This window comes from Physeter macrocephalus, chromosome 8 (assembly GCF_002837175.3).
Source record: "Physeter macrocephalus isolate SW-GA chromosome 8, ASM283717v5, whole genome shotgun sequence".
NCBI classification, from domain to species: Eukaryota; Metazoa; Chordata; class Mammalia; order Artiodactyla; family Physeteridae; genus Physeter; species Physeter macrocephalus.
Genome location: NC_041221.1, coordinates 135,255,253 through 135,282,588, shown reverse-complemented (window position 1 = coordinate 135,282,588; position 27,336 = coordinate 135,255,253). Strand labels below are relative to the sequence as shown.

The following is a 27,336-nucleotide window of genomic DNA, read 5'->3' as shown; positions in this document are numbered from 1 at the left end:
ATAAGTCACAGTAGGCAAATTCTATCAAACATTTAGAGAAGAGCTAACACCGATCCTTCTCAAACTCTTCAAAAAATTGCAGAGGGAGGAACACTTCCAAATTCACCATCACCCTGATAGCAAAACCAGACAAAAATATCACAAAAGAAGAAAATTACAGACCAATATCACTGATGAACACAGATGCAAAAATCCTGAACAAAATACTAGCAGACAGAATCCAACAACATATTAAAAGGATCATACACCATGATCAAATGGCATTTATCCCAGGGATGCAAGGATTCTTCAGTATATGCAAGTCAATCGATGTGATAAACTATATTAACAAATTAAGGAATAAAAACCATATGATCGGGCTTCCCTGGTGGCGCAGTGGTTGAGAGTCTGCCTGCTGATGCAGGGGACACGGGTTCGTGCCCCGGTCCAGGAGGATCCCACATGCCACGGAGAGGCTGGGCCCGTGAGCAATGGCTGCTGAGCCTGCGTGCCCGGAGCCTGTGCTCCGCAACGGGAGAGGCCGCAGCAGTGAGAGGCCCGCGTAACGCAAAAAAAAAAACACAAAACCATATGATCATCTCAATAGATGCAGAAAAAGCTTTTGACAAAATTCAACACCTATTTATAATAAAAACTCTCCAGAAAAATGGGGATAGAGGGAACTTCTTCAGCATAGTAATGGCCATATGTGACAAACCCACAGCAAACATCATACTCAATGGTGAAAAACTGAAAGCATTAGGCTGGGCCCGTGAGCAATGGCTGCTGAGCCTGCGTGCCCGGAGCCTGTGCTCCGCAACGGGAGAGGCCGCAGCAGTGAGAGGCCCGCGTAACGCAAAAAAAAAAAAACACAAAACCATATGATCATCTCAATAGATGCAGAAAAAGCTTTTGACAAAATTCAACACCTATTTATAATAAAAACTCTCCAGAAAAATGGGGATAGAGGGAACTTCTTCAGCATAGTAATGGCCATATGTGACAAACCCACAGCAAACATCATACTCAATGGTGAAAAACTGAAAGCATTTCCGCTAAGATCAGGAACAAGACAAGGATGTCCACTCTTGCCACTCAACATAGTTTTGGAAGTCCTAGCCATGGCAGTCAGAGAAGAAAAAAGGAATCCAAATTGGAAAAGAAGAAGTAAAACTGTCACTGTTTGCAGATGACGTGACAGCATTTTCTGCTCTACATAGAAAATCCTAAAGATGCCACCAGAAAACTACTAGAACTAATCAATGAATTTGGTAAGGTTGCAGGATACAAAATTAATGCACAGAAACCTCTGGTATTCCTATACACTAACAACGAAAGATCAGAAAGAGACATTAAGGAAACAATCCCATTTAACATTGCAACAAAAAGAATAAAATATCTAGGAATAAACCTACGTAAGGAGGCGAAAGACTTGTACTCAGAAAACTGTAGAACACTGATGAAAGAAATCAAAGATGACATAAACAGATGGAGAAATACACCATGTTCTTGTATTGGAAGAATCAATATTGTGAAAATGACTGTACTACCCAAAGCAATCTACAGATTCAGTGCAATCCCTGTCAAAGTACCAATGGCATTCTTCACAGAATTAGAACAAAAAATTTTGCAATTTGTAAGGAAGCACGGAAGACCCCAAATAGCCAAAGCAATCTTGAGAAAGAAAAATGTAGCTGGAGGAATCAGACTCCCTGACTTCAAACTATACTACAAAGCTACAGTAATCGAGACAGTATGGTACTGGCACGAAAACAGAAATATAGATCAACGGTACAGGATAGAAAGCCCAGAGAGAAACCCACGCACATATGGTCACCTAATTTTCGACAAAGGAGGCAAGAACATACAAGGGAGAAAAGACAGCCTCTTCAATAAATGGTGCTGGGAAAACTGGACAGCTACATGTAAAAGAATGAAACTAGAACACTCCGTAACACCATATACAAAAATAAACTCAAAGTGGATTAAAGACCTAAATGTAAGGCCAGACACTATAAAACTCTTAGAGGAAAACATAGGCAGAACACTCTGTGACATAAATCACAGCAAGATCCTTTTTGACCCACCTCAATTAAAAAATGGGTGGAAGACCTAAATAGACATTTTACCAAAGAAGACATACAGATAGCCAAGAGGCACATGAAAAGATGCTCAACATCACTAATTATTAGAGAAATGCGAGTCAAAACTACAGTGAGATATCACCTCACACTGGTCAGAATGGCCATTATCAAAAAATCTAGAAACAGTAAATGCTGGAAAGGGTGTGGTGAAAAGGGAGCTCTCCTGCACTGTTGGTGGGAGTGTAAATTGATACAACCACTTTGGAGAACAGTATGAAGGTTCCTTAAAAAACTAAAATTAGAGCTACCATATGACCCAGCAGTCCCACTACTGGGCATATACCCTAAGAAAACCATAATTCAAAGAGTCATTGTACCACAATGTTCATTGCAGCACTATTTACAATAGCTAGGACATGGAACCAATCTAAATGTCCATCGACAGATGATTGGATAAAGAAGATGTGGCACATCTATACAGTGGAGTATTACTCAACCATAAGAAGAAATGAAATTGAGTTATTTGTAGCGAGTTGGATGAACCTAGAGTCTGTCATACAGAGTGAAGTAAGTCAGAAAGAGAAAAACGAATACTGCACGCTAACATATATATATGGGATCTAAAAAAAAAAAAGGAACCGATGAACCTAGTGGCAGGGCAGAAATAAAGACATAGACATAGAGAATGGACTTAAGACATGGAATGGGGAGAGGGGGAAGCTGGGGTGAAGTTAGAGCAGCATTGACATATATACACTACCGAATGTAAAATAGCTAGTGGGAAGCAGCAGCATAGCACAGGGTGATCAGCTCGGTTCCTTGAGATGACCTGGAGAGGTGGGATTGGGAGGGAGGCTCGAGAGGGAGGGGATATGGGAGTATATGTATGCATATGGCTGATTCACTTTGTTGTACAACAGAAACTAACACAGTATTGTGAAGCAGTTACACTACAGTAAAGCTCTAGTTAAAGATGATTTCTCAGAGTGCTTTAAGTTTTGTTTGTTTTTTGGGTTTTTTAAAAATATCCTCATTTGTAGTGAATAAATAAAGAAAAGTGGAAAGTAAAGATCTTTCCTTTTGCTTGGTTAATAACACTATTTGTTTCCAGAGTTTGCTTCCAAAGATCTTCTTTTGTGTATATAGGTATACTTTTTCCCCTTACTTCAAATGGGATTATATCATACTGTTGTTTTCCACATTATACGATTCCATTGAGTAAACTAATGAATTTAATTTCTTTAGTTGATGGATATTAGAGTTGCTAGTATTTTGGCTGTGCCATTAATGCTGCTGTGGACTTTGTGGCATGTGAATTTATGCATTTGATTGAAGGATAAAATTTCAGAATTGAAATTTTGGATCCTGATATTTGCTTTCTTTACTTCGATGGTGTTCAGTTGCTCTTCAAAAAATAGTACTCGTTTATAGTCACACCAGCATTGTCTGAGAGTGAGAGCTTTGCAAACACTGGATATTAAAGACTTTTCAAATTATGTGAATTTAATGGATGGATTAAGTTATGTCATACTTATATTTCATTTTTAAAATTCACAGTAAGGAGAGCATCTTCTCTTTCTTTTTTATTAACCCTTTTGTAGCAATATGAGTTTGTATCCTTACAGACTTTTACTTTTTAATTTTTTGTTCTTTTCCTTAATGTATTTTGAGTGATATTTTCTAAGCTTAGTACTTTAATTACTTTTGCAAAAAGACTGCATATAGTTGGTTTAATATTTGGACAAGATACTTGTAAATCTGATAAATTGCCCTTACTTCACTGGGTGTTTTTTTTTTGTTTGTTTGTTTGTTTTTTTTTTTTGTGGTATGCGGGCCTCCCTCTGCTGCGGCCTCTCCCGTTGCAGAGCACAGGCTCCGGACGCGCAGGCCCAGCGGCCATGGCTCACGGGCCCAGCCGCTCCGCGGCATGTGGGATCCTCCCAGACCGGGGCGCGAACCCAGTTCCCCTGCATCGGCAGGCGGACGCGCAACCACTGCGCCACCAGGGAAGCCCCTCACTGGGTGATTTTTAACTCTTACTGCTATCTCTATACTAAAGATTAAATTCTCCTAACAGGTAGAAAAAATCAGCTCTAAAATTCTGTACGGTTCTCTGAAAAATAATATCTTTGCTATATATTTTTTTTTCAGGCCTTTATTGAGATGGAGACCAGAGAAGATGCAATGGCAATGGTTGACCACTGTTTGAAAAAGGCCCTTTGGTTTCAAGGGAGATGTGTAAAAGTTGACCTGTCTGAAAAATACAAAAAATTGGTACTCAGGGTATGTAGTATTTGATTCTACTTCATTATGAAGTTTGTTTTCATGCTTTTCAAGCCATGACATTCTTATAAACATTTTTATATGCCAAGAATATAGAGTTTGGTTATTGAAAGAGAATAACCTTTTCTCTTTTTCTGGTCTTCGTTAGTACAGAAGTTCTTAAACTGATGTCTGTATAAAGCACTGTTTTACTTTTATCTATTTTATTTAAGATTTTATTTGAACAGAGTTCTGTTAACAAAATGTTTATTATTCACTGCTCTATTGAAATGTTGATTGTAATGAACTGGTAACTATGCAGCTTAAATTCTTAGGTATGGTTACAGAGATTGAATAAGCTTAGTTGATATATAAAGAATGGTCATCAATTATTAGTTAATTGGATAACTGTATATTCTACAAATTCTAATACATTTATTTAACTTACGTAAAATTTTGTTTTTTAGATTCCCAACAGAGGCATTGACTTACTGAAAAAAGATAAGTCCCGGTAATTTCCCTTTGTGTGTGTGTCTGTGTCTTTGTGTACACTAGTATATTAAAAACTTTTGTTTTCCAGCTCAGGTGAATGAATTCAGATGTATCTTTTGGTTTCAGGAAAAGATCTTACTCTCCAGATGGCAAAGAATCTCCAAGTGATAAGAAATCCAAAACTGATGGTTCCCAGAAGACTGAAAGTACAACCGAAGGTAAAGAACAAGAAGAGAAATCAGGAGAAGATGGTGAAAAAGATACAAAGGATGACCAGGCAGAACAAGAACCTAACATGCTTCTTGAATCTGAAGATGAGCTACTTGTAGATGAAGAAGAGGCAGCAGCACTGCTAGAAAGTGGCAGTTCAGTGGGAGATGAGACAGATCTTGCTAATTTAGGGGATGTGGCATCTGATGGGAAAAAGGAACCTTCCGAAAAAGTTGTGAAAAAAGATGCAAATGCGAGTGCTTCAGCAACTGCGAAGAAAAAGCTTAAAAAGGTAAAGGAAGATTATATGTTGACCTGTTTTAGTAGAAAACGAGATTAGATAAATGTTTCAAATTATATATGTTAGGGTCACAGTAAAGAGAAGTCACTTACATTAGGGAAAAATAGATATGAATAATAAAAACATTGAAATCTAAACTCTGCAATAAATAGATTAAATAGGACTAATTTTCAAAAGAAAAATGTCAGTTCACAAAGGGAACTTTTTAGTAGTGAAGGAGAAAGACTAAAAACTACATATGATTCTGTTTTGTAGTGGTAGTGTGTAAGTAGTAGTAGGCAGCCGTTATGGTCCAGCTTGTTCTTTAAAAGATGGGGTATGAATTTTACAGTAACTTAACTGACCCAGGCCACTAAAAACCTTTTGTCAAAAATGGTTGGGGATTCCACATGCCGCGGAGCGGCTGGGCCCGTGGGCCATGGACGCTGACCCTGCACGTCTGGAGCCTGTGCTCCACAGCGGGAGAGGCCACAGAAGTGAGAGGCCCACGTACCGCAAAAAAAAAGGTTGAATTTGAAGAATTTTCCTATTAGAGAATTGTAACGTTGATTAGATACTTTAATGGGTTTTTTTTTAAACATTCCTGCTCTCTTTTTATTTAATTTATGTATTTTATATTTTATTTTTGGCTGTGTTGGGTCTTCGTTTCTGTGCAAGGGCTTTCTCCAGTTGCGGCAAGCGGGGACCACTCTTCATCGCGGTGCGCGGACCTCTCACTACCATGGCCTCTCCTGTTGCGGAGCGCAGGCTCAATAGTTGTAGCTCACGGGCCTAGCCGCTCCGCGGCATGTGGCATCCTCCTGGACCGGGGCACGAACCTGTGTCCCCTGCACTGGCAGGTGGATTCCTAACCATTGACCACCAGGGAAGCCCCTTTAATAGGTTTTAAAACATTTTTTCTTAGAACACATGTCACGTATAAGAGCATGTAAGGTGAATATCAATACAAAAATACATACATGGTAAAAGAATAGTAACTCAAAAGACCCGTGGTGTATTGACTTACCTATGTTAAGGAGCCCCTTTGGAGCTCCTGAAGATAAATGGGTCTTGAAATGAGATTTTTATAATCCTATTTCATTGGTTCCTTCTAAGCAGTACTCAGCTACTAGGAAACTAATACTTACCTCCAGTTATTGATGGCTTGGTCAAAAAAGTTAGTCTTGAGATTCTTTTTCTGGCTGAAGTGGATAGTGCTGTTTGCACTCTTAAGAGCTGATAATTATTGAGAGCTTATTAACATGCTATAATTTTTCCTAAGCTCTTTGTGTATGCTGATTAACTGATTCTTATAATGACCCTATGCCATAGATAGTTTCTTATCCCCATTTCATGAATGAGCAGATCGAGATATGTTAAAATTGAGTAGATTGTGGTTATACGGCCTATAAATGGCAGAGCCAAAATCTTAACCTTAAGCAGTCATGCTCCAGAGCTTGATTTTTTTTAAACCACAGTGCTATTTTTTAGACTGAATGTTCTCTAAGCAAGATTTATACCATAAGATACCTTCTTTGAAGGACATCTTTCAACTACCAAATCAGTTCTTCGATAAATTCCCTAGCAGCAGAATAGTCTCAGAAAGTATAGAATATGAATGTCCTCATATTTATTTTCTGCTCTTTGTATGAGGCGAGCCTTCCATTATTTAGTTTTAAAACAAGCTAGGCTGTTTTTGAAAAGGTTAGTAATTTAGGGGGGAAAAAAGAAGTCAGCTTTTTTTTTTTTTTTTTTTTTTTTTTTGAGAAAATGAATGAAGGCAAAGACGCTATCCCTTTCCCTTCAAGTAAAGCAAATGGAAGGGATGCTGCAGGATAATTGTTGCAGAGTAAATTTGTCTTTCTTAACAGCGTCGTTTCCCAGGGAGTATGGAAGGTTTTGTCACTCTAGATGAGGTTGGTGATGAGGAAGATTCGGAACTTCAGAAACTTCGTAAATCGGGCATGGCATTTAAATCTGGTGACAAAAATGATGATGGTTTGGTTGAAATTAAGGTGGACAAGATCGAGGAACTTGACCAAGAAAACGAAGCAGCGTTGGAAAATGGAATTAAAAATGAGGAAAATACAGAACCAGGTGCTGAATCTGCTGAGAATGCTGATGATCCCAACAAAGATACAAGTGAAAACGCAGATGGCCAAAGTGATGAAAACAAGGAGGACTATACAATCCCAGATGAGTATAGAATTGGACCATATCAGCCCAATGTTCCTGTTGGTGAGATTTAAGGCTTTATTCTTCCCCTCTCACCCTCCCCAAACTCTTATTAAATAAGATTTTTTAAATTGGTCTTACATAAGCTCTGATAACATTCTTAATTTACTTCTGTGCAAAACAGTGTGTAAACCTTAATTGGAACATTCTTTTTCCCTCTTACCCATGTCTCCTGATTTTGTATTATCTTTTGTTACCATTCCATAATATGTCCTCTTTTCTCATAAAGTTTTCTGAGAATTTCACATTGCTTTTTGTTTTGTTTACCTTTTCTATTTCAAGATTTTTAAGAGAACAATTAGGTGTGGGACTTTAAACATCAATTAAGTACAAACTATTAACAATGTCATGGTTTTTGTTTTGTTTTAGCTTAGGCTATATTAGACTTGTCACAAATGTTATTACCTCATTCAAATTATATTGACAGGAAAAAAGATTTGAGAACACTATTAAAATCTTCAGTTTACTGAATTTGTAAGAATGTATGTTTGTGTTCTAGGTATAGACTATGTGATACCTAAAACAGGGTTTTACTGTAAGCTGTGTTCACTCTTTTATACAAATGAAGAAGTTGCAAAGAATACTCATTGCAGCAGCCTTCCTCATTATCAGAAATTAAAGGTAAGGCTATATCTAAAAGAGGAGAGTTCTTTTGTGAAAACTAGCAAATCATGTAAGTTTATGGAAAGTACTGTCTGTGGACCCAGCATGCTTTATCCTGGAGATAACATTCTTTATTGATGGGCCTTGAACAGTTTAATGAATTCTAGAAACATCTGTTAATTAAGCCTCTTTCTAGAAAACACTCTTAACTAAATGTTGATAATTGAGTAATTTCTAAACTTATAGTTCTAAATGTAATAAATTCTTTGGTGTAATTAAAGTTATTTGAGTATTCTCAATGGTTGTTAGACTGTAATTTCTCTAATTTGGATATTGGAGGCCTGAAAGCCAGCTTTATAAAAGTGCCATATCCCTTCATACTTAATTTAAAGTCAATGTAAAAATCATTATTATATATTAATAATGACACTTCAGTAAGTTTCATGATCAACAGGATATAAAGATAAAAGGATAAATTTAAAAAGCACAACATGGTAAAGCATAACAAATTTCTGTTTGGATATTTTGAAGTTTGGTGTTTTAGTTAGTGGCTTAAGGACTAAGTATTGAAATAAATAATGGGGAAAAACTTGAAAGTTAAAAGAATTCATAATTGTAGATAACTTAATTGTAGATAACACTGATTTATAATATAAAGCTACTAGAGAGTTAAGAACAGTGGTTATTTTCAATGGTAACAGCAATTTAATATAAATATTTTGTCTCCTTGGCTTAGTGGAAGGGTCATTGAATAAATATGTGTCATTTTAACTAAGTTCTTGGGGTAGCAGTAGTTCTTCTGTGTGGCTGTTACGGTCTTTGATCATCTCTGTAAGTTAGTCTTCATTGCACATTAAATAACTTTTCCATGTTTTACCGTTTTTCTCCCATGCCTTACTGTGGTGTCCAGTTTAGTGTCATACCTGCCTGATAAGAATAACTGGATCTTAAAAATATTGATAAAGGTTGTAGTTAAATTAGACTCAAGTCCCTAAACATGGATAGAATATTTTGTTTTGGAGTTAATCCATTTGTTATGTTTCACTGCGGTGACTTAATCCTTGTAAAAAAATTTTTTTCTATTCTTTTCAGAAATTTCTGAATAAGTTGGCAGAAGAACGCAGGCAGAAGAAGGAAGCTTAAGATTGCAAGAAGCTTAATGATTTCAAAGAAAATAATGGTTCTTTGTTTTTAAATGTTAACCTTTTTTAAATACAATACAGATAGTTAGAAGAAAACTATTGTACTCTTTTGTTATAGTGGAAAAATAATAGACGTCTGTTCATGTGTTAAGTGTTATAGCAAAAATACATATACGGTTAAGTTAATGAAGAATTGTTTTTGTTTTATCAAAATGGTAACAGACAGAAATACTTGGTAGAGACTGACTTCATATGCTACTTAAGACACTTGCACCACTAAGAAAGATAGGTAGAAACATTCAGAGAAATGAAATTTAGTAGTTCCCAGATTCAAAGAAATGTCAGAACTTTTGATTCCATTCAATAAAGAACAAAACCAATTGTATTTTTATTACTTTCATCTGAAACATTCCACATTTTAATCTGAGCCTTGCAAACTTTTCATTTGCAGTTCGAAGCATTTTTGGTTTTGTTTCATTTTTTGAGAACTTCATTAATGTGAGATTGGTAATTAAAATGCAGGTGCAGTTTTCTTTTAATGTCATGCTGTTTAGGTAATAAGAAATATTAAGTAATTGGCTTTAGATTTTGTCATTTTTTCCCTAAGTTCCTGCTAGATTTCATATTCTAGTAGTCAGTGTATTTTTCAGTGAAATATAAAAATATTCCCATTCTCTTTGACCAGTATTAATTTCTTGAGATATTGCTTGTCACTTGAATCCTGTAGCTGTCATACATCTGGAATAAGCACATCTGATTTTTGAAGTGTGTAGACCATCTCTTCATATTTTCAAGATGTAATTTTACATTTCTGCATTTTAAAAACAGTTTGGCCATAATCTTAGACGCACGCTTCTAATTCATATACTGCATATGTGACCTTTGTGAACAGAAATTTGCATGTATAATCTGTGTTTACTTGTAACTTTCTGGTTATATACTGCTTATATCTGTGGATTCAAGTTTCTGAAGTGAGTACCAATAAAAAAAAAAAACCTAGGCCATGTTCATTGGTTATACATGTTTGAAATGTTAACCAAAATATTTGTCAGTTGTGGTTTTTATTCACTGTTACACTTTTTTGCATGCTTTAACAAATTATTACATTTTTAATTTAGAGTGTTCTAAAGACTGCTACTAAAGACCTGAGTTTTAAAGCTTTTGGTGCTGGTGGATTTCTTGTTCCTGTTACATAACTGAAAATGGGACTCTTCATAGTTTTTTCAAACCTTGGAGTTTTAAGATGTTAGGGTGAGGAAATGGTAAAAGCTCATGTTTAGACATCTCTAAGTATTTAACAATAAAATTGGAAGTAACGTGGAATAACAAGAATTGGTTTTACCAGCCTTTCAAAGTTGTTGGGATTATAAGTATAAGAGATTATTGTCAAATTTTTAATTAAAAAAAATAAGAATTTAAGGGATTCTCTTTGAAACTCTTAGGTCCAAGTGTATTAAAGGATATATCAAATACTTGAAAGAAATATGATCTGCCACTGAGGGGCAGATGCCACTTTTTTAAATGTAACATGCACAAAAAATCCTTGCCAGTTTACTTCTGTAGTTTAATTTTGGCCTTTACTAATTACCTGCTTTTGTTTAACTCCAACTTTTAACTAACAGCAGCTACACAAAGCATTTTGTGTACACGGAATCCCTTGATTTCTGTCGATGATAACTTTTTTCATAGATCCGACTTTGTTAGCTATACCAAGTTGTAGAAAAGAATGTTTAATATCTTCATTTGATAGCATTTGAAAGTAGAAATTCTCATAAATAAATTGCTAGTGATTAATAAATCCGTAACAGCTATTTCCCAGATTATGGCAAACCTTCATTTAAGAGGAATGTTTCCACTTTAACCAGCTATAAAGTTGAAAATTTTCCCACCACCATTTTAGTTTTTAATTGCTGTTAATCCTGGGTAGAGGACACTTTTATAAAACACCTTCATGCTTGTTTTACAGTTTTCTTTTAACCGATTGTTGATAAATTTGGCATATGAAAGTGACCCTGGTAAGGCTTGAGTTGGCTAGCTGTAGTATTGTATATCCTAAAAATAATTTTATTTAAGGTTTTATTAATGAGGTGAATTTCTGGCTATAAAGTACATCAGGAGGTACCTCCTCTAGAAAATGGTATGATTGCAAGGAACTTAAAGGTTATATCCTTTCTCTGAATTCTTTTACCCCTTAGGGTTATGGGGACAAGTAAAGGATGTATACCCTATTAAGTATTATGGTGGCATTAAGTTTATAAAAGGGGAAGGGTACACATTTTATGCCTCGCTTTGTTCACAGTGCATTTTTGGTGGCTTTGACCTGTAAAAGAACATCATGAATAAAAATTGTGACAAAAGAGGCTCACGGTATGTAGTAGAAATCTGTAGGAACACTGCAGATTATATTTTTAAATCAAGTTAGTAACAAAATTGGTATAGACAGTTTGGTTAGGATAATATGCACTAGGGCTAGGAGTGAGTAGCTCTGTACTCTTCTGTATTGGTCTCCATCATAAAAAATGGCCTAGGATAGCTGAAAGCTCAAGTATTGAATGGTTATGCATTTGAGATTATATTCCCTGACAAGGACCTTGAGCTGGAGTGCCTCTCCAGTCTGATGCAGGTCCTTTGACTGTCGTGGGTAAGACCAAGATTCTTATCCAACATGGTATATAAACAAAATGGTTCTATGAATTCTTTTCCTTTAGTGGTTCTCAAATGTTAGCATGCATCAGAATTACCCAGAAGCTTCATTTAAACATTGCTGGGCCGTGTTCTTAGAATTTCTGATTTGCTAGGTGTAGGGTGGGTGTTAATAATTATCATTTTTCAAGTTACCAGGTGATGGTGATGTCAGGGATAGAGGCCACACTTTGATTGGTTTACCTGTAGCTGAAGTGTTACTGCTAGGCAGTTGTAATCAAACACTTGGTTTAGATACTGTTGCTTGAAGTACTGGTTTTGCTACTGTTAAAAACTAAAAATAAGGGGAATGTTGGAAAATAATCATTATTTGGGGGCACTAGCAAAGCATTTTTTAAAGAGTCGTTAATGAGAGACACCCATTTCAGAGCCCTAGATACTGCTTTCCCAAGTCAACCCTTTATCTTTTGCTTGGAACATTAATAAAATCTTGAACAGCTAATTTACTGAAGTTTCAAGTGAATGGCAAAATGGAAGTAGGTACCTCTCATCACTCCAGGTATATCTAATTTGCTGAATTATAAACTTTATAGTTGACACAAGCTAGAGCTCAATTAAGGTACTAATTTGGAAAAGTTCTGAGGGAGAGGACTGTCAGGTAATACATGATTCATTTTTAAAAGGCTATATTAATACTTTTTAAATGCTTTATCTTAAGATTTTTAGCCCTGGCCTTTCCTTGAAATTATAGTTCTTGCCTTAGATTTACAATTTTCATACGGTTTAAGAACTCTGCAAAGCCAAATGAACAGTAGAGAATGGGAAAATTGAAAGTATGTTACATGTAGTAAAGAAAAGTCAAAACATATCCATGCCAATAGCATTTGTAAACTTCGGGTGAAAATTGCTGCCATTAGATACAAGTTTAGTCATCTTTGAACCATCTTGTCATTGTGCTTCATACATGGCAGCATTGATGTATTGGTTCTGAGGACCTGATCCAAATGGATATACCAAGAGCAGCAGGAATGTTCTACCTTTGACAAGGACAAAATACTGAAGTATCAGTCATTGCACCTATCAAAAGTAGGGCCAATTTCTATTTGCTCTATTAGCAACCTTGCCAGGGTTGTTAAATCACAGCTACTTCCTTGGCAACTACCAACTATGTTCTTGATATATGCCCCCCCTTTTTTTCCTACACTTTGTATCAAGATAAGCCCTAGTTCATGCTGTGTGCACTCTATTTTGTGGTATGAAAACCTGTGGAAAGGAATTGGAGTTTAAATGATTCTTGGTGTAAGGGATGGTGAAACTTCAGTGAAAACCTAACTCATTTTCCTGATGGTGGCTGCTTCTGCTCGCAAGTACAAGGTGTGTTTCTGACCCATCTCATTGTAAATAGCTGAGCTGTGCAAAACCAGCAAGGAAGGGCTTGGCTCAGACTGGAAAAGAGGAATTTTTTCTTCCTCATATCACCCTTCTGCAAAAACCTTTGCTTATTTTACATTTACAGCTTACTTTCTACAAATTTGACCCTCCTTTTATGACTTTTTTAATACACAAAATTTACCATCTTAGCCATTTTTTAATAACTTGCTTTATTCTGTTAATACCATAATTCACTTAACCAATTCTCTTGATAGGCTTTTCAGTTTCTTGATTGTTTATAACATAGCTATGAATATCCTTACGTTTCTATATGTATGTCCGATTTCTTCCCCATACGTGGAATGTTTGAGTCAGAGGATTTACACTTTCTACATTTTGATAATTCAGGGAGAGTGGGAACGTGTTCATAGCCATCCTAGGCCTTCATAACCAACCTCTCCTGATTCCTGATTCGTACTTCACCTTCTACCTCCAGTTAGAATTGCTAGTGCCTGAGACACAGTTGAATGCAGCATTTTAAAACTGCACCTCTGATGGTTCCATTGCAGTGTCTTTCCTCATCATTGGCAAACTTCTTAGCCTTCATTATTGTGATAGTGTTTTCCATTCATAGACCATCATCACCACCATCCAGGCATAGCATAAAAACATGAAAGTACCCTGGGCCCATCAGTCTTTCTCAGCCACATGGTGAACTCACTGTGAGCTGGGAATTGAGATCTATAACCCTTTTGTGTGAGAAAAACAACAAAAGCCTTTGAATGGTTCAGATTAAAATAAGCCAGAATTTAGCAAAGATTATTTTTCAACATAAATTACATGGGTTTGTTAAGTAATAAGTTCCACTTATCTCCATGATTAGCTTTTAAGATTCCCAGAGTCATCTACAGATTAAACTACCTATTTTGATTTTGTTCTCCCTCCTGTTCATGCCTCTTCTAGCCTCGAGTTGATAGTTCCAGGTTCCTTGAGTGAATCATGCTCCACAGACCAGTAAAACAGCACCATCTTCCTCCCCAGAGCTGTTGGCTCAGCAGGCAAGAAAGCCAAGCCCTTCCAGTTTAGGATACAGATCTGCAAATGTGGCCAAAGTGGTTGACCAAGGGACAACTGACAAACTTTCTTTGGAGCTTTGGGCTGGCTCAAAGCAGATTTTTTATTTTTTTGCGGTACGCGGGCCTCTCACTGTTGTGACCTCTCCCGTTGCGGAGCGCAGGCTCAGCGGCCATGGCTCACGGGCCTAGCTGCTACGCGGCATGTGGGATCTTCCCGGACCGGGGCACGAACCGTGTCCCCTGCATCGGCAGGCGGACTCTCAACCACTGCGCCACCAGGGAAGCCCTCAAAGCAGATTTTTAATGAGTGAAATGGCCCTAGAGAGAAGCCCTCGCTTGGATTCAAGAGTTTCATGGAGGGAACTTTTTTTTTTACTTTAGTTTTAGCAGTTATAAAAGCTTGTGGTTTTTTAAAGATTCAAGTTTTACAAGAGAGTAAAAAGATAAATCTCAGTCCCTCATTTTACTTCCCCAAGGGGAAGAAATTAGAGGTTTTTGTGTGTCCCCTCTCAAATATAATGTATATTCGGAATTTTCTTATACATACTATACACTAGCTTGATAAGCATCACTAAAAATATATCGGTACTTGCCAGTAATGAAGCATGGATTAGAGTAACGTGTGCGGGGTAGCCCATCCAAGATCATGGACGAGGAAATTCTTGGACCCTTAGGTCTCACCCTTCTATCTTACCTCTGGACAGAGTATTTCCTCCCTTAGCCTGGGCACCATATATATATCGGTAATTTGCGCCTGTGTGTTAAGATTTAGCTTCAAAAAGTGTGTTCCTGAACGTGTATGAGTGCAGGTGCTTGTAGATCAGTTAACATGCTTCTGTGAATTTGTCTTAGTTTATTACTTCTGTGTTATGTTTCTGTGTTGGGATCTCTGGATATGATTTGGTACATGTCACTCGTAGTGTGACGCTGTGTATCACGTTTGGTGTGTGTTCCTGGGTGTGTGAGTGCGCTGTCGTTATCTAGATGTTCCTATTTGATGTCAGTGTTTGAGGTAACCGTTGCGGTGTGTAATAGTCCACGTCTGTGTATCTTTTCTGGGTCTCCTTCCCAGCTCCCCCACTCACTGCATCCCATCATTCTTGAAGGATGGGCGGTTGTGGGGACACTGGCCCAGGTCCACTACGGTTTTCCTGAGAGAACACGACAGGACTCCCAGTGTTCCCCGCGGCCGCCGGGGTACGCCGTTAAGGCCGTTGCGCATGCACATGTGTGCAGCTTGGGCGACGAGAACTTTGAGGTCGCCCTTTATCTCGCGCGCGCTCTCTGGTGGCCTTGGAGGGCAACGATAACAAAACGAGAGGCGGGGCCGGCAGCGGCGGCGGAAGTGAAGTCACTTCCGGGCTGGGGTGTTTGTTTGGACTGGAGAAGGGAGGCGGCGGGCGAAGCGCGCGTCGAGCGGGGTAGCGGCGCTGCCTGTGGAGATCCGCGGAGGCCGACCGGATTCGTTGGCTGCCGTCCCCGCTGCCGTGCACTTGGTGAGGGGTTCTCTCGGGCGGAGCGGCGAGAAGGGTGCGGCGGCCCGGCGGTCGAGGGGCAGCACCTCGGCGACGGCTGAGGGGCCTAGAGGGTCCCCTGGGTTGTTGGCCACCAAGCCTGTATGGCCCCCATTGTTCCTTGCCTCTTCCAGCCGAATCTGAGGGATGATCTTGGACCGACTTAGTCTCTTTCTTCTCTAAGAAATGGCCGTCGCTTTTTTCTCATTGTCATTATTATGGTTTGGATCTCGCAGCTCTCTATCCGGGTCCTCGGTGACGCGCGAGGGTTGCCGGGATAGCACTTTTTCGCGTGCCCCCCCCTCCCTCCAATCGCTTCACCCACCCTCCGATACCCTTTTCCCCTGCCCCCCACTGCCGCCTCGGCAACAAAGCTCATTGTTTCTCCCCACTTTACGCCTGCGCGTCGCCACGCGCAGCCCCTACTTGCTGCGCTTGCGCACTCCTCCAGAAGCTTGGGTGGGGGAAGAGAAAGGGGCGGAGGGACTGGTGGGCTGGCGAGCGTCCTAGAGGAGCGTTCTGTAACCGTCCACGAGCCTGTACCTTTCTGATGATCCCCTTTCTCCGGTTTCTTCGCCTTCCCCTGACCCTTATTTTTAGTTACATTGTATTCCGTGCTCGGGATAGGAGGGCCTTTGGAGTACTGGCAGCTCCTACTCCAGGACTGTTTTGAACCAGGTGAACCCATCCAATTCACATTCTTTTGATATTGGTTATCTCACTTTTTAATTTCTACTACTGTGTTTATTCTCTCCCACCATCAAAAATATATGGCTTGTGGTAAAGTTGTTTGTTTCAAAACATTTGTTGAAGCAGTCAGCAATGGTATTCTCTAGTTACTGCAAAAGGTGGCCTTTTCTACTTCCTTTTGTTGTCTTATTTTCCCTGATATTGCAATCCCATCATCTCACAGAAACCGCAAACTCTAGAAAGAATTTGGCTTCCAGTATGCCGTGGAATGAGGTCTAACAGCTGACAGCTTTTGACATTTCAACAGAAGACAAATTCCCATTTTGCTTGTGCTGGCTGATCTTGTTAACCTGATAGCATAATTTGTCACAATTTGCCTTTGAGCAGTTGGTCGGGTGTTGGTTTGCCTTTGAAATTTCGTGGGCTGCAGGTTATGTTTGCAAATAAGGGTCTCTCCGGGTTTTTAATGAGATTCTCAGTGTTTGCTGTTTTGTGCTTCTGTTTCCGGTTTGTGAGAGGGTATTTGAGGCAAATTACTGTTTATGTTACTTGTTAATTGTGAACTTGAACAGAACTTAATTTTTTCTCACAAATAAGTGTCTATGATAAAAAGATAGGTAACTCTTCCAAAAGTATAGTCTCCTTATCTGTTTCTTTCAGGGATGGGAGCTAAGTGAGTTTCATATTTATTATTAACCTGTGAAATAGGCGGGGTAAGTTTTTTTTAATACAAATTTTTAAATATTTATTTATTTATTTTTGGCTGTGTTGGGTCTTCGTTGCTGTGCGCGGGCTTTCTCCAGTTGCCACGAGTGGAGGCTACTCTTTGTTGCACTGTGCAGGCTTCAGTAGTTGTGGCGCATGGGCTCAGTAGTTGTGGCTCACGGGCTTAGTTGCTTCGCAGCATGTGGGATCTTCCTGGACCAGGGCTTGAACTCCTGTCCCCTTCATTGGCAGGCGGATTCTTAACCACTGTGCCACCAGAGAAACCCTAGGCAGAGTGAGTTTTATCCTGCCCATTTTCCTGTTTTTTTGTTTTTGTTTTTGCGGTACGCGGGCCTCTCACTGTTGTGACCTCTCCCGTTGCGGAGCACAGGCTCCGGACGCGCAGGCTCAGCCGCCATGGCTCACGGGCCCAGCCGCTCCGCAGCATGTGGGATCTTCCCGGACCGGGGCACGAACCCGTGTCCTGTGCATCGGCAGGCGGACTCTCAACCACTGCGCCACCAGGGAAGCCCTATCCTGCCCATTTTGAAATCGGGAAAATAGAAACTTGAGAGATTATTTTATTTTATTAGTCACATATTTCCATAGCACTTAGTAATGCCAGGCATTGTTCGAAGTGCTTTTACAAGTATTTAATCTTTAATGTCTGTAGGCAGTACTACTGTAAAATGAAGATTATAAATGAGAAATGTGAAGTAACTTGCCCAGTGTTACATAGCTAATAAAAGCTGGAATTCAAATCCAAATACTCCAGAGACTATGTGCTCTTAACCACTATAGTGTATTGCCTGGGATTTAGTAGCATATCCAAGGTCCTCTAGGTGGTTAGTGGCATATCTGGGACTTGAATCCAGTGCAAGGTTAAAGTTGTCCAAGTTGTTGTCTTTGTGATCTGGATCACCCTGTTTCACAGATACATTAATAGTTTGTATATGTTACAGCCTGAGGTTCAGTTCCAATAACTCAATCTTTTTTCTTAATGTCCTCATCGTTTAGAGTGGTGCTGTCCAGTAAGATAGCTACTAAGCACATGTCTATTGAGCACCTGAAATGTAGCAAGTGCAACTGAAGAACTAAAATTTTAATTGTATTGAATTAAAATTAAATTTAAATAGCCACATGTACCTGGTGGCTGCCACATTGAATAGTGTGGGTTTATTTGAATTGCCTTTGCTTTTTATTTTTTGTATCAGTTTTTCTAAGTAAGAATGGTATTTCTGATGTGCTTTGAGCTTTTATCAGCAGTGTTGAGCCATCCTTACTCTGACCTGATCACCCTGGTTACACTACAGTTGAGATTAGGGTTATATTCTCTGGGACTTTTCTGTGACATTGTTTCACTCCTACAGATGTTTGGACCTATTATTTTTATTTATACAAATTTATGTTTACTCTAAGTGTTTAATAATACTATTATGTGCCAGGCCGTCTGCCTAGGTAGAGATGGGGAACCTGAAGCACAGAGAGGTTAAATAACTTGCCCATCGTCACATGGCTACAAAGGTAGCCTGGTTCCAGAGCCTCTTTTTTGTTTTTTTAATTTTATTTTTATTTGTTTATTTTTGGTTGCATTGGGTCTTCGTTGCTGCGCGCGGGCTTTCTCTAGTTGCAGCGAGAGGGGACTACTCTTCCATTGTGGTGCGCAGGCTTCTCATTGCAGTGGCTTCTCTTGTTGCAGAGCACAGGCTCTAGGTACGCGGGCGCAGTAGTTGTGGCACGCAGGCTCTAGACCGCAGGCTCAGTAGTTGTGGCGCACGGGCTTAGTTGCCCCGCGGCATGTGGGATCTTCCTGGACCAGGGATTGAACCTCTGTCTCCTGCATTGGCAGGTGGATTGTTAACTGCTGCACCAGCAGGGAAATCCCAGAGCCCATGCTTTTAATCATTCCTTTATACTGCCAAACATTAAAACAATATTCAGCGCTGCTCACAGACTTCTGAATTAAATACAGAGGCTGATGCAGAAATGTCTTTATCTTCTCTAACTAAAATACACACGTATACAATATATGTGTGTACAAATAAGGTTAAGGAGTCTACTTTAGTTCAAAGTAGAGTCCAGTGGAATAAGAAAAGGTGTTATGTCTGTGGGGTCAGTTTTTTTATTTTTTGGGGTTTTGGGTTTTTTTGGCTGTGCCACGGCTTGTGGGATCTTATTTCCCTGACCAGGGATCAAACCCAGGCCCCCAGCAGTGGAACCCCGGAATCCTAACCTCTGGATCACCAGGGAATTCCCTGTGGAGTCAGTTTAATGAAAGAAGCGGAAAGAGAATCCTGTTTGAATTTTAATGAGAATTATTTTTTGAAGAGTTAATGTTTTTATTTTTTATTCCAGTTTTATTGAGACATAATTGAAATATAGCCCTGTATAAGTTTAAGGTATACAGCATAATGATTTTTTTAATATAAATTTATTTATTTATTTATGGCTGTGTTGGGTCTTCGTTTCTGTGCGAGGGCTTTCTCTAGTTGCGGCGAGCGGGGGCCACTCTTCATCGCGGTGCGCGGGCCTCTCACTGTCGTGGCCTCTCTTGCTGCGGAGCACAGGCTCCGGACGCGCAGGCTCAGTAGTTGTGGCTCATGGGCCCAGTTGCTCCGTGGCATGTGGGATCTTCCCAGACCAGGACTCGAACCCGTGTCCCCTGCACTGGCAGGCAGATTCTCAACCACTGCGCCACCAGGGAAGCCCCAGCATAATGATTTGATTTACATATATCATGAAGTGTTTAATGAGAATTCTTAAGAAAGTAGGGGGAGACTTTCTAAAACTTAAAAGATTTCCATATTTTAAAATTTTGTAGGGACTCTGAAAGGATGGACACTGCTGGAAACCAGTATGTGTAAGAGGCATTTCAGAAGGGAACAAACAGCTGAAGTAGAGAGTTTGTAGATTTAAAGTGCCAGGCATCAGAAAAAACAGCTCTCACCTAACCAGAATCTGGCAAAATCTTTGAATTTAGGTGTTAGGCTCTCATATCAGACGTGATGTAAACAGCATGTTTACAAAAGAAAGAAAATTCATTTTCTACAGTAGTGAAAGTTGGAATATTCATAGTTTATTGATAGAAATGACAAGTCGAAATCTGTCCCACTTAATATTACTGTTCAAATATGAAAGCAAAAGACAGTTTCAGACATGAAGTAGCTTAGAAATTTATATCCTCAGGTAACCTTTTGAAGACGTATTAAGGCAAAACAAAGATGTCAAGTTAGGGGAAGATGATTCTTTATATATATAATCTAAGGGAAAATCTAATAGTGTAGATCGAACAGTGCTGAATTATTTCTACAAAACTCAGGATATGGGGTGGGGAGAGGAAGTGGGTAAGTAAAATCATTCTAAAGGTCTTGCTTTGTCTGAGAGCAGGGATTGGGCTGGATATATTGAAGAAGGTAAAGTATTCTAAATGTCTTGAGTTGGATTGAGGGTGTATAGAGTATTTTTTTAATTGATAGTAAACTGTTCAATAACTTCACAATAGATATAAGTCAAATCATTGTGCTGTACCCCTTAAACTTATACAGTGCTGTATGTCAGTTATATCTCAAAACTGGGGGGAAAAAAACCAACTGAAATTCCATAGTAGTTTGTAAGTTACAGAAAATAAATCAAGTATTTTTTTAAAAATCTGCTTAAAATAGGAAAGTAAACATTACAGGAATAGAATGTAAAAAGAAACTATAAGAAAGCTAAATATGAAGTTACGATGAAAGACAATACCAAGCATCAGTTACCAAAAATGTTAAATTCCCTGTGAGACAGATCCTCAGACTGGGTCAAGTAATCTAGCTGTTATAGTAGAGGACTTGAATATATCACTTTCAGAATTTAACAGGTAAAGTTTAAAAAAGAGAAAGAAAAAAAAGATCAGCCTAATATATATGCATCATTTTTTATGTAAGAAATAGAAATCACAAAAACAAGGTCCTAATGTATAGCACAGGGAACTATATTCAGTATCTGTGATAAACCATAATGGAAAAGAATGTAAAAAAAGAATGTGTACATGTGTATAACTGAGTCACTTTGCTGTACAGCAGAGATTGGTACAACGTTGTAAATCAACTATACTTCAATTTTAAAAATTGAAAATAAAAAGAAAAGGAAAGAAATGGAAGTCACACATTTTTCTCTTTAGGCCCAAGGAACATTTTACAAAAATCATTAGTTGTCTGCAAACAAAACTGTAATAAATTCCCAAAAGTGAAGGTTTTCTGGCTGCATTTTATAACATAATAAAACTAGAAATCAGGCATCAAAAGGTAACCAAAAGAACCTTAACCACTTGGAAATTAAGAACATTCTTCTGAATAATCTCTGGCTTATTATAAATTAAATAATTTGTAGTTACCTAAAGTTGGTAACTGTATTCTATATTAAAATTTCTAGGGAAAATTCATAGATATAAAATTTTTATTTGTGAAAGGTTGAAAATAAACATTTGTCAACTTGAAAAACAAAGAGCAACAAATTGAAGTTATGTAAAAAGGAAGGGAAAATAATGTGAGAAAAGTAAAATTAATAAACAAAAAATAAGTAGAAAAGATCAATAAAACCAAAAGCAGGAGTTTTGTTTATTAAAGTTGAATTTTTAAATAGGTAATCCATTCCCCAAAAAAGATACAAAAAATATCCTTAGCCATCTAGTTCTCCCTGTAGGTAACCAGTATTCTCAGTTTTGTTTTTAGCAGCTCTTACTGAGCTATAGTTCACATACCGTGCAATTCATCCATTTGAAGTGTATAGTAGAGTAGTTTTTAGTATATTGCCAGAGTTGTGCATCGATCACCACAGTCAATTTTAGAACATTTTCATTACCCCAAAAAGAAATCTTGTACCCATCATCTGTCATACAATATGTGTTCCTTGGTGACTAGCTTCTTTCATTTAGCATATTTTCAGTATTCATCCATTTATCAACTGGTGGACCTTTGGGTTGTATCCACTTTTTGGCTATAAAGAATAATACTTCTATGAACATTTGTGTGTATAAGTTTTTATGTAGACATATTTTTATTTCTCTTGGGTATATACCTAGGAGTGGAATTGCTGAGTTATAAGGTAATTCCGTGTTTAATCTTTTGGGGAACTGCCAGACTGTTTTCCAGAGCAGCTGCACCATTTTAACATTCCCACTGGCAGTGAATGAACATTCCATTTCTCCACATTTTCAGTAATATAAAGTGGTATCTCGTGGTTTTGATTTGCATTTTCCCTGATGGTTAAGGATGTTGAGCATCTTTTCATGTGTTTATTGGCCTTTGGAGAACTGTCTATTCAGATCCTTTGCCCATTTTTAAATTGGTTGTTTTGGGGACTTCCCTGGCGGTCCAGTGGTTAGGACTTCGCCTTCCAATGGTGGGGGGTGGAGGGTCGGGGGTGGGAGGGTGCGAGTTCGATCCCTGGTTAGGGAGCTAAGGTCCCACGTGCCTCTCGGCCAAAAAACCAAAACATAGAACAGAAGCGATATTGTAACAAATTCAATAAAGACTTTAAAAAGTGGTCCACGTCAAAAAAAATCTTAAATTGGTTGGTTGTCCTTTTATTATTGAGTTGTAATAGTTCTTTATATATTCTAGATACAGTTCCCTTATCAGATACAATTTGCTTCTCAGTTTGTTTTCTGTTTTTCTAGAGATTCTATGCATTTGCAAATTGTGAACACACACACCCTTCTTTTATATATATGAAGATTTTTATTACACTTGCTGTTCTGCAAATTGCAAAGTTGGAATTTTTTTTCCTACGATAAATCCTTGGTAGGCCTAATCGAGGAAAAGAGGAACATAGTCAAATTAGCTATGAAATAGGAGAAATTAGATAGTTTCTATTATAACAAAATTGAAATTACGGAGAAATAAAATTTTAGTGAAATAAAAATTACCATAGTTAACCAGAGAGGTAGAAAACCTGAATAGACGAATCAAAACAAGAAAAACAAAATTAAGTTTTAAAAGTACCAAGCCCTTATAATTTTAGATTCATTTGTCTTCAGGGATCCCATAATTCTTGTTATTCAAATGATTCCTTAATATAAGGATGGGAAGTTTCTAGTTCATTTGTTTGAAAACTATTTTCTGTAGAGTTCTAGTAGTCTGGGTTTGCAGTTATTTTCTTTCAGTGTGGTCTTTTGCTTTTCATTATTGTTGAAAAGCAGCTGGTTTTTCTCATTCTTTTTTGAAAATAATGTCTTTTGGGGTTTTAGAATTCTCTTTGATATTCTGCAGTTTGATATATCTTGCTTTTTATTTATCTTACTTTGAGATTCTTGGGCTCCTTAAACATGTTGGTTGATTGCTTTCATCAGATATGCAATATTCAGATCCTGCTTCTGCCTGTGTTTCTTCTTTTCTTCTTCAGGAATTTGATAGTTGTCACTGTGCCCTCTACATTGTTTGAACCCTCTTTTGTGTGTTCTATCTTTTTATCTTTTTGCTGTTTTCTGGATACTTTCGTTTTCCAATTCTATTGTATCTAATCTCCTGCCAGACTTACTACATTTTTGTTTATGTTGTGATTTCTGTATATCTGGAAGCTTTATTTTGCTCTTTTCCAAATCTACTATGCACTTTTTATATTTTGCTGTTTTCTGAAGATATTTTCAAGCTTGATATGTAATGATCATTTTTGTCATCTGCCACATGGGTCTGGTTATGCTTTCTATAAATTGCACTGATTCTTGCATGTTGTATCTTGCTTTTTCCTTCTGGATTTAGTTATCTTTTATTTTGAACTCTTCATTGGCCTTGAAAAATCATTTTTGGAGGTCCTTAAGGCCTAGCATGAAGATGCCTTCCTACCAAGGAGTTTTACATTTGCTTTTGCCAGGCACTGGCACTAGGGACACTACCAAGTCAGGACCACTTCATACTCATTTCATGACTTGGGATGTTCTGGACCTCCCAGGTGATGAATTTATTCCTCCTATCCACAGGAGGACCAACCACAGTCACAGTGTCTGTGTTCCTTTCCACCTTTTCCTTTTGATTTGCTTGGTGGGGAGTGGGAGTTGCTTTTGGTTCACCCTTACCCCAAGCCTATAGCCCTTTAGGGTCCCAGCTTAGAGTGGGGAGGATCTTCTCTTCAGTTTTCCACCTTGACCTTTATGCCTTTTGCCCCATGAAGCATCCAAGGTCAACCCAAAGAAGGCTAATGGGCAAAAGTCCTCAATGCAAAGGCAGCTTCAGTGTTTAAAAGTTTCACTTTGCTCTCTGAATTCCCACTTTACTTACTCTTCAACACTTTAGTGCTTTTAAGTGTTTCTTTTAAGACTATGGCATCCAACACTTTCAGTTTTCAATGGAAAGACTGGTCCAAATAATCTAGCCCACCATTATTGGTAAAAAGAAGTCCTGATTCATTTATGTTTTAAGGAATTAAAACAATTCCAAGTAAACGGATGTACCATCTTCTGGCCAGAAGGCTTAATATAAAAACATGATCCTGATTAAGCTGCAAATTTTTAATAAAATTCCAATCAGACTCTTATGGAAAAATTATTCTAAAGTTTGTATGAAGAATAAGAGTGCAAGATTTCCCCCCCAAAGAAAGTTGAGAAGGGAGTTGCGCTACTACATATTTAAACTTACTGAAAGGCTCCTGTAATCAAAAGAGTAAAATACTGTGCTGAAATATTTGAGGATGAAAGGTCATATGTCTGCAACTTATCAGATGGTTAAGCAAAAAAATTGTATAGAGAAAACAACTGTGGAAAAATGTTAACAGTTGATGAATCTAGATGAAAGGTACAAATGTTCATTGTACTATTATTATGACTTTCCTGTAAGTTTAAAATTCTTCAAAATAAAAGTTGGGGATAAAACAGTGTACATACAATACACCATCATGGAACAAAGAATCTAGAAACTGTGTAAGTGGGAATTTGATTATAATAAACATCAGGAACAAGCTTTCATTAAATAATGATGAATGATGTGTTCACATGGAAAAATATAGATCTTTCACATCATACTCAAAGAAATGCTCACACGAGTTAAAGATTTAAATGTAAAAAAGAGGGCTTCCCTGGTGGCGCAGTGGTTGCGCGTCCGCCTGCCGATGCAGGGGAACCGGGTTCGCGCCCCGGTCTGGGAGGATCCCACATGCCGCGGAGCGGCTGGGCCCGTGAGCCATGGCCGCTGAGCCTGCGCGTCCGGAGCCTGTGCTCCGCAACGGGAGCGGCCATGACAGTGAGAGGCCCGCGTACCGCAAAAAAAAAAAATAATAATAAATAAAATAAATGTAAAAAAGAGAAGCTATAAAAATACTGAGAGAAAATAAAGGAAATATAACCTCAAGGTAGGAAAAGACTTACTAAGCAAGATAAGCATATCCCAGGAGCTGTAGAGGAAAACAGATTCTTTTTAAGCCCATCTGTTTGCAAAAGTAAAATGCTATGTTGCTTATATAGAGAACTGTTGAGGATGCAGAGAAATGGGAGCACTTAGTGTATTATAGGAATGTACATTACCATAATATTTTTGGCAAATAATCTGTCTTCTCTTAAAGCTACAAGTGCACACGGCCTTTGACCCAGTTATTCCCACTTACCAGAATGTATCCCACAGAAAGCTCAAATAGAAAAGGATATGTGTACAAGGGTGATCAAAGCAGGATTGTTTGTAATGAAAAAACTGGAAATGTAAATGCATCAAAGGGGGAATTGTTGAGTAATTGGTGCTGTATCAATTAAAAAATAAAGTGTACTTCTACATGTTGACTAGTAAGGATATTTCATGTAATATATTTAGCATGATTCTGTAAAATATATGTCCTTTATGTGTGTTTCTATAAGCAAAGAGATATGAAAGGACACATAACTAAGCTGTTAACATCGATTACCGCTGAGTAGGATTGGAGATCAAAAGGAAAAAACTTAACATACACTCAGGACCTGTTTTGTACATTTAACTTCTTTTTTTTTTTTTTTTTTTTTTTTTTTTTTTTTTTTTTTTTTTTTTTTTTGGCTGTGTTGGGTCTTCGTTGCTGTGCACGGGCTTTCTCTAGTTGTGGCGAGTGGGGGCTCCTCTTCATTGCGGTGCATGGCTTATTGTCGTGGCTTCTCTTGTTGCGGAGCATGGGCTCTAGGCACACAGGCTCTAGAGTGCGGGCTCAGTAGTTGTGGCACACGGGCTTAGTTGCTTCGCGGCAGGTGGGATCCTCCTGGGCCAGGGCTCAAACCTGTGTCCCCTGCATTGGCAGGCAGATTCTTAACCACTGCGCCACCAGGGAAGCCCTAACTTTTTTTTTTAAGTAGGGTGTACTTTGTATATGTACATTTCTTTCACTTTAATACTTCTTTTTCTAACTATGTACAAAATTTTTTAAATGATTATTGAAAACACTGTAAGATGGTACATTGCTGTTTTACTATTTTGTAATTTTTGTTTAGGAAAATCTTAACTATATGTAGTCTAACTACTAGATATTTAATATTAGTAATTTAATATAGCTTGTTCTGAGTTAGTATTACTATGTTATTTTTAAAATCCTTTTATGAGAGTAAGGCTAAAAAATTATTTGAGGGCTTCCCTGGTGGTTGAGAATCCGCCTGCCGATGCAGGGGACACAGGTTCGTGCCCCGGTCCAGGAAGATCCCACATGTCGCGGAGCGGCTGGGCCCGTGAGCCATGGCCACTGAGCCTGTGCGTCCGGAGCCTGTGCTCCGCAACAGGAGAGGCCCGCGTACCACACACACACACACACACACACACACACACACAATTATTTGAATTACATTTTCTGATAATTTTAGGATTTTAAAGCATAATAAACATTATTTGAAGTAAATATGAACATTAAAAAATTGCAGGGGGCTTCCCTGGTGGCTCAGTGGTTGCGCGTCCGCCTGCCGATGCAGGGGACCCGGGTTCGTGCCCCGGTCTGGGAGGGTCCCACGTGCCGCGGAGCGGCTGGGCCCGTGAGCCATGGCCGCTGAGCCTGCGCGTCCGGAGCCTGTGCTCCGCAACGGGAGAGGCCGCAACGGAGGGAGGCCTGCATACCACAAAAAAAAAAAAAAAAAAAAAAAAA

At 38.5% G+C, this 27,336-nt stretch overlaps 2 protein-coding genes across 8 annotated transcripts in view; both read left to right on the top strand.

Moving 5' to 3' along the window:
* MATR3 (matrin 3) overlaps positions 1 to 10,329 on the top strand; it is a 48,099-nt gene extending 37,770 nt beyond the window's left edge. For 4 of the 6 annotated variants that reach the window (XM_055086788.1, XM_055086791.1, XM_007114692.4 and 1 more), the window contains 6 exons: positions 4,215 to 4,346; positions 4,793 to 4,836; positions 4,944 to 5,319; positions 7,179 to 7,545; positions 8,042 to 8,163; positions 9,238 to 10,329. In XM_055086788.1, the coding sequence (XP_054942763.1) occupies positions 4,215 to 4,346; positions 4,793 to 4,836; positions 4,944 to 5,319; positions 7,179 to 7,545; positions 8,042 to 8,163; positions 9,238 to 9,288 (1,092 nt within the window). In that variant the 3' untranslated portion in view covers positions 9,289 to 10,329. The remainder of the gene's footprint in view (positions 1 to 4,214; positions 4,347 to 4,792; positions 4,837 to 4,943; positions 5,320 to 7,178; positions 7,546 to 8,041; positions 8,164 to 9,237) is intronic. The other 2 variants (XM_055086789.1, XM_028493279.2) reach the window with 2 other exon arrangements.
* Positions 10,330 to 15,727: 5,398 nt separating this feature from the next.
* PAIP2 (poly(A) binding protein interacting protein 2) overlaps positions 15,728 to 27,336 on the top strand; it is a 20,404-nt gene continuing 8,795 nt past the window's right edge. Inside the window, exons 1-2 of one of the 2 annotated variants that reach the window (XM_055086787.1) lie at positions 15,732 to 15,873; positions 17,242 to 17,294. The gene's annotated coding sequence lies outside the window, so the exon portion shown is untranslated. Of the gene's footprint in view, positions 15,874 to 17,241; positions 17,295 to 27,336 lie in introns of both variants that reach the window. The other variant, XM_007114695.4, reaches the window with a different exon arrangement.